Raw genomic sequence first — 7243 nt, 5'->3', positions numbered from 1 at the left:
TCACCCACGCTACACTTCTGCTGGGTGGCGGAAAACTTCCTAGAGAAGTAGGTGCAGGGATGGAGTCTGTCATCGGGATGGCACCGGCACGACGTCCGAGGCATCGACTTCGACCACGAAGGGCTCCGTAGTCTCTGGATGGCGGAGGATAGGGGCCGACGTGAACCGGGTGACCAGGTGGCGGAAGCCCGAATGACGTCTGGTGTCAGACGGAACGGTTGGCCGGGAGGGCTTGGTCGGGTGAGGAAGGTGAGCGGTGCCACAATGGTGCTGAAGTTCTTAATAAAACGGTGGTAAAAATTGCAGAAGCACAGAAAACTCTATAGCTGTTTTAGGCTCGTAGGAAGGGGCCAGTCAGCGACCGCCTGGACCTTCTGAGGGTCCATGGTTATGACCTGATCCGAGATCATGAAGCCCAGGAATGAGATAGCCCGCTGGTGGAAAGAGCATTTCTCGGGCTTGCAGTATAGGTTGTTGCTCAGAAGCCGGGTCAGGACGGCACGAACATGGTGGAGGTGTTCGGCCTTGGACTTGGAGTAAATCAAGATGTCATCCAGGTAGGCAAACACCCACCGGCCCAGCATGTAGCGGAGAACATCGTTAATGAGGCGTTGGAATACGGCGGGGCTATTGCACAACCCGAAGGGCATTCCCTGGTACTCCCAATGATCGGTGGGGGTGATGAATGTGGTCTTCCACTCATCCCCAGCTTTGATGCGGACCAGATTGTAGGCGCTCCGGAGGTCCAATTTTGTGAACATCCACGCCTAGGAGATGGAGTCCAGAGCAGTCGTGAGGAGTGGCAGGGGATGGCGGCCCCGATAGTGATTTTGTTTAGACCCCGGTAGTCTATACAGGGACGAAGGTCACCTTCCTTTTTCTTCACAAAGAAGAAGCCTGCAGCACCCAGGGAAGAGGAGTGAAACCCTGCTGGAGGGCCTGGTTGATATACTCCTTCATAGCTCTGGTTTCGGAGGGAGAGAGAGAGAAAAGGCGCCCACGGGGAGGACTGGTACCTGGTTGTAGCCTGATCTCCATGTCATATGGGCGGTGAGGCGGCAGTGTGGTGGCGCATCGCTTATCGAAGACTGCAGCCAGGTCTCGATAGGGTAGTGGCGGATTGGGCGGTAGAGGACCAAGACCACCAGCCGGGCGGTCTGCCATGGACGGAGGAGGAGAGAGGTGGGCCTGGCACTGGGTCCCCCAGCCTAAAAGGCAGTTCTGGGACCAGGAAATCTGGAGGTCGTGGAGACGGAGCCAGGGGAACCCCAAGATTAGAGGAGAGGAGGGAGCAGAGATGATGAGAAAGTGGAGGGTTTCCAAGTGGCCTTGGAGGACCATCTGGAGTGACTGGGTTCGTTCTTGGACAGGATAGGGCTGGAGAGGTCTGCCGTTCACCGAGGTCACCAAAACAACTCATTCCAGGGGAGTCAGGGGGATCCGTAGGCATTTAGCCAGATCCACATCCATGAAGTTGTCGGCGGCCCCTGAGTCCACCAGAGCATGCACGTGATGTGAGGTCTCATCGTGTAGGAGGGTGACAGGAAGGAGGAGTCAGTGGGAAGAGGTAGAGGCAGAGGGTGACCCAGGCTGAGCTACCCCGATACTCAGTGGGTTCCTCCGTTTCCCGGCCGTAATTGGCAGTCCAGGCACCGGTGGTCGGGAGAGCCACAATAGGCACAGAGACCCTAGCGCCACCGTCGCTGTCTCTCCTCCGGGGAAAGGTGGCCTAGCTGCCTAGGCTCCTCAGTAGAAGTGGGTCTGGAAGCTGGCATTGGTGAACAAGGAAGAGGTCCGGGCGCTCTGAGTGGGCGAGTGGATGATCTGGGTCGAACCAGAACCTGCTGGTCGATGAGCAACGCCAGGTCGGCAACCTCATCCAGGGTCTGGGGTAGTTCTCTTCCTGCCATCTCGTCTCGGATGTAGGGCGCCAACCCCTCCAAAAAAACAGCTCGAAGGGCAGAGTCATCCCACTGTAGTTTGGCCGCGATGGTGCAAAACTCTGACGCATAGGCGCACACAGAGCGTTCACGTTGGCGGAGCTTTAAGAGACGTGCTTCAGCCCCCACTTCCCTACTGGGTGGAACAAAGGTCTTCCTGAGGGTGGCCACAAAAGCAGCATAGTCATTGCAGGTAGGGGATTTAGAATTATAAAGAGCAGCGGCCCACTCCTGAGCGCGTCCAGAAAGCAGGGAGGTGAGGTGCGCAACCCGAGAGCGGGCAGTGGGGAAGCGTCCCGGTTGGCACTCGAATTGCATATCGAGGGAGGCGAGCAGACCATCTGGGCTCCCAACCTCTCCATTCCACCTCTCCGGTAGGCTGAACTGCGGCTCCTCCTTAGGTGGAGCGAGGGCTTGCTGCCGGAGAGCATTGAGGGATGTGGTCAACTGAAGGGTGAGGTCGGTCAGGGAGTTCACCTTGGTGTTGAGCCGATCGACCAAGGCGTGGAGCTGAACTATCTCCTTCTTCATTTGCTCAAACTCCGCTGGGTTAACGGACTTAGTCATCCTGTCAGACTGGTCGGCTGGATACGGGAGTTGAGCTTGTAGAGAGCGTTGTCTCACAGACGCGGAAGTGATAGCGTTGGTGAAACGCCGGCTCTCGGTTTAATCTAGGAATCCCCGAGCGTTCGAGCGTCAATGAAGTGACACGGAAATGCTGGGTTTTCCCGAAGTAAGTAAGAACACTTACTGTGAGCTGAGAGTTCGTACGATGGATCGGTTGCTTGGAATCTCTGATCATAGATCCGAAGAAACGATGACTGAGTGGTGAGCTGGGGAGGCGACTTCCGTATATAGTCGCGGTTCGTGACGTAGGTGCGACGTGGGGGGAATCCCCGCGAGGGGCATGCTGGGAGTTGTGGTCCATGGTGGAGGCCGCCTAGCTGGGAGAGGCTGGTTTGGGGACTTGGGTTCTGACACCTGACAGCTGTGGGCCCTTAGAATCTTCCTAATCTTTCACCGCTTTACGGCGCCCCGGACGTTACTATTGTCTAACATCATTTTTTTGAAAAATAACCGTGTGACCAACACAGAAGGAAGACACTGAAAGAAAAGCTGTGTTGTGACCACAGCTAAACATCTGTTGAATGTCAGCAAAAACAAGCCCTGAAGTCCTATGAATCCATGATAACAGACATGCACGTTACTCAAACTTTGTTGTGGCCTTATATGATGCTTGGAAGTGTTCTTTTTGTTTTTAAGGGATAGTGAAAATGATGTTGAAAAAATCAAGAAGTTAATTATTGTGCATTTAATGGAGGTGTAAGAAACCCTACTCCTGGAGAGCTGCTACCCAGCATGTTTAGAGGCTACACAGCACTAACACACCTGATGATAATCGGCAGGTGATTAACATGCCTCTGTAGAGCCTCATGAGCTGCTGAACATGTGAATCAAATGTGTTGAAGCAAGGAAACCTCTAAAATGTGCTAGATAGTGGCTCTCCAGGACCAGGGTTCCCTACCCCTGCTTTTATGTGTGAGTGACTGGATGAGTGACCAGCGGTTCACAACTTTTTCCCACAAGCACCCTCTTGTTTGTGTCCAACATGAGCCAAGCACCTTACAACCACAATCCCTACGCACCCACGCACATCAAAAGTGAATGATTCTACATTTTATATATCCATAAGGGTTGTAACCATAGACTGTACATATACTGGACAATTCGATTCCATAGGCTTCAATAACATGTTATCTGTCCATAATGGGAGGTGTCCACCACCGCCATTTTGACCGTGTCACAGGTTCCGTCCAGCCCAGACAATTCCATAAAAGGGAAGAGAGGAGGCGCTGAGGGTGTGGCTGTAAGGCTGGGCTCGAGTGACGACACCCAGGCGAACTAGCTACGAGCTAACCTGAAGCTAACCCTGGCTAACCCAAAGCTAAAGCGGAGGTGGGAGCCGAGCTAACGGATGTAGCCACCTAGCTTCAACCCAACCGGAGCTAACTGGAACACCCATCGACCTGAACCTTACACGGAGTTTAGGTGGAGGTTTTCTGCGCCTGTTCGTGAGAAGTACCTGTATTAAAAAAGTTTTAAATCGGTAAGTTTATAATTAATTTCCATAATGAAAACATTTTGCTTTGAGCAAGTTTTCAGTAGTTTTTTTTGGCGCTATCACTCCTGAGTCGCACCAGCCATTAAATGTATCATGAAGAAGAGAAAATATATTTAAGTCGTATTTTGGGGGGACATTTTATTATCTTTCTTACAAAATCTGAGACCAAGCGTTTCACATTGCAACACAAGCACCGGTAACCATAACAGAATTTACAGCCAGCAGAGGAGAGGATGGCGGTGTTTCAAACCCTCCCGGCCGGCGTGTAGAGCTCATTCCTGGGCTGGAGCCGGCCCTCAGCACCCCGCCACAGGCTCTAACAGATGCTGGCGGTGTTTCATATATTTCCAAAACGTAATACTTGTTTGTATCTTGTACAGCCAACTAGCCTTTATTCTGGACTCAGTACAATTTACCAAAAGTAAAGAGACATTATACAGATGAAGTAAGCACAAGATAACTTACTGGAAGACACAGAGTTATCATCAGAACCAGAACAAGAGAGCCTGATAACAGTCATGTGAAAATAACAGTTAAAAAGTATGTATGTATAATAGAAATAAAAATATATTAGAATTAGTGTAACTCACTGTGATCCAAACAAATCAGCCATAGCTGATGAGTAAATATGACATGAGGTCTGGGAGTTTTTAAGTTTCATTCTTTTATTACATTTTTTTCTTAGATCTATTAAAAGGTCACCATGGCAGCCTGTGTGTCTCCAACGTCAGCTACACAACGCAGCGTGTAAGTTCCAAGTACTTGTCTTGACCACTTCATGAATGGTTTTGTACTTTAAACAGCTAGGCCAAACCTGTTATTTTTTCCTCCATAGCCATTTGGATCATTGAAGACAGCTGAGTGAGGCGTGGTGCCCAGAGAGCTGCAGAGACAACCTTGGCCTCCCTGACGTCTGTGTCTCTTGGTTTGGTTGGGGCGGACCATCGACATACATACATGTGCCGACACTTTGCGCCCTGTTTTATAAACTGTAGTGTTAAAAATAAATGTTTTTGCTCAATTACTGGAATTTCTTTGGTTAAGACAAAAGTGAGGAATAATCATTTACAAGTTATTTGTACAACAGGCCCATTTTAAATCCCAACAGTTTCTTAGCAGACAATAGAAATGTGTTCTTTACTAACTTTACTTGGTTTGAAAATCTTACTAAAATAAACTTGAGTGCCGTATTGCAAAACCCAATCATACTTGTTATGTAAACATTAGCTTTGTAGATATTTTTTACAGATATATATTTGTGTGCAACAAAAACCAAACTTAAATAATTTGTCATTCTTTATTGAAAAACAACAAAATACAGGTATACAGAAGTGTGGGAAAATGATAATGTGAAAGTATTGCACTATAAATGAAGTGAGATGAGATGAAGGTGAGATGAAGGTGGACGCCAGCGGGCTGGACGCCGGACGAAGAAACCTGGAGACGGATCGCTCAGACAGGAAGGGAAGAGCTTCCTCTTACCTTGATGGAATTAAAGTTAGCCGTCGTCTGAACGCCCAACCGTACGGTCTGAGGTCAAAGGTCACAGGAAACACACACCAGTCAGCAGTCATACAGATGCATAAAGATAACTAGCCATGGCAACCAGCTGACATGTCCCCACTTTCACCAAAACCTGGTGCCTGCCGGGTCACCTGAATTCCTGTGTGATGTCAGCACGGTCGGCCGTGACTGCTGCCATCAGAGGTGACCTCTGATCAGCTGAATGAAATCACCTTCCAGGGTGACGCCGTGTTAGAGTCGGCTTCATCCTGTAAACAAACAAATGAGTGGTAACATAAACACCACGTCTGGTTCTGGTGGAGGCGGAGGACAACACGCACCTTTCCAGGAGCAGAACCCAGATGTTCTTGTTGCTACAAACAGAGACGAGCAGAGTTAAACCAGGAAGTGAGAGGGACCAGCTGCTGCAGACAGGTGACGCTCACCTGAGCCTGAACCATAGGAGCCTCCTCAGCCATCAGACCTTCTGACTCCAGTTCAGATGCCACCTTGTTGATGTCCCTCAGGCGGGACTCGTTGGCCTTCAGGTCCTGCAGGACAAAAGCACCTGCTGATCACCTTGTTGCTGTCGGGTTAACAGGTCTGGTGTTAGAACGTGGTGGATAAGAATGTTCTGACGGGCCGAGGGTTCTGAACTCACCCTGCAGGACTGGGCCTGCTCCTTCAGGGCCTGGATGCTGCTGCCGTAAGCCGACAGGTCCGACATCAGGGCCTCGTGCTTCTTCAGGAGAGCCTGTGGAGCAGAACATCAGAACCTTCAGCTCGTCTGACACAAGTGGAGCTTTCTCGCAGCGATGGTCCAATCGGATCCGCCACCGTAAAACAAACCCTGCTCAGTTCACCGCAGACGTAGCTCTGCGGGTGTTTAGTGGAAAAGCGTGAGCCTTCTGCCGGCTGCCACGTGTCATGGCTGCTCTGCAGCGGGAACACACATCACAGCTTGTAAACCGTTTGAAATAAGAGCGCCGGGAACACGTTTGTCATCACTTCCTGTGCGAGGCCAGCACTTCTACCCCTAACCCATGAGACGCTTAAACGAGCAACGACGTCTGGTAGACAACCGAAGGAAATGACAAATACAGAAACACTAATTATGAAGGACTGGAAAGAGAGCAAAGAAAAGCGATTGGAGTTTCTCAGGAAGGGACTTCCATACCTCGGCCGAGTCCTCGTCTTTCCCTTAGTCTGGACTTCCAACGATGGGCTCCTTCTCCCTCATCCAGGACTCGGCCTCATTAGCATCCGCAAAGTACTGCTGGGCCTGCAGAGAGTCCTCCAGGTCCTGCCTCCTCTGGGACGCCTTGGCCTTCAGCGTGTCCCAACGTCCATGAAGCTCCCACAGTTTAGTCTTCACTTCCTCACCAGCGAAGTGACCTGGACCCAAAAAAAGTGAGCCAGAACCTGCAGACACCTCAGAAACATGTCAGGACCAGACCTGCTCTACCTTCTTCCACCATGGTCTCTCCTTTCTGGGTGACAGCCTTGATGCGAGGTTCATGACCTGTGATCTCAGCCTGCAGAGCCTGGTGCTTCTTCAGCAGGTTCTGGACACCAATCAGGTCCTTCCCTTAGGACACATGTTAGAGTTCAGCATTATGCAGTAGACAGACCAGTTTAACCCAGGGGTTTCTTTCTTCTACAATCTGCTCTTTAACTG

At 50.5% G+C, this 7243-nt stretch overlaps 1 protein-coding gene and 1 long non-coding RNA gene across 5 annotated transcripts; one reads left to right on the top strand and one right to left on the bottom strand.

The window, feature by feature from the left end:
• The first annotated feature begins 3817 nt into the window (after window positions 1–3817).
• Window positions 3818–5083, top strand: LOC139064720 (uncharacterized). The gene is made up of 3 exons (XR_011517721.1): window positions 3818–4047; window positions 4748–4809; window positions 4898–5083. It is a non-coding gene; the product is annotated as an uncharacterized lncRNA (long non-coding RNA).
• Window positions 5084–5345: 262 nt separating this feature from the next.
• LOC139064719 (spectrin alpha chain, non-erythrocytic 1-like) lies at window positions 5346–6951 on the bottom strand. Of its 4 annotated transcripts, none has more exons than XR_011517720.1 (6): window positions 6743–6951; window positions 6227–6319; window positions 6012–6116; window positions 5907–5939; window positions 5718–5834; window positions 5346–5592 (listed from the first exon to the last, which is right to left on the bottom strand). XR_011517720.1 is itself a non-coding variant. In XM_070547829.1 (6 exons), exons 2-6 carry the CDS (start codon window positions 6290–6292, stop codon window positions 5515–5517), a joined length of 318 nt encoding a protein of 105 aa, XP_070403930.1. In that variant the 5' UTR covers window positions 6293–6319; window positions 6743–6951; the 3' UTR covers window positions 5346–5514. The 4 variants fall into 4 exon arrangements, 2 of the variants coding, with proteins under 2 accessions (XP_070403930.1, XP_070403928.1); XM_070547829.1 differs by having other exon boundaries at window positions 5799–5834; XR_011517719.1 differs by having other exon boundaries at window positions 5718–5939.
• Between the last annotated feature and the right edge of the window lie 292 nt (window positions 6952–7243).

The sequence above is a fragment of the Nothobranchius furzeri genome, unplaced genomic scaffold (assembly GCF_043380555.1).
Source record: "Nothobranchius furzeri strain GRZ-AD unplaced genomic scaffold, NfurGRZ-RIMD1 Scf049, whole genome shotgun sequence".
In the NCBI taxonomy this organism is placed as follows: Eukaryota; Metazoa; Chordata; class Actinopteri; order Cyprinodontiformes; family Nothobranchiidae; genus Nothobranchius; species Nothobranchius furzeri.
The sequence above is the reverse complement of the archived record's forward strand: the minus strand, read 5'-3'. Positions and strand labels throughout refer to the sequence as shown.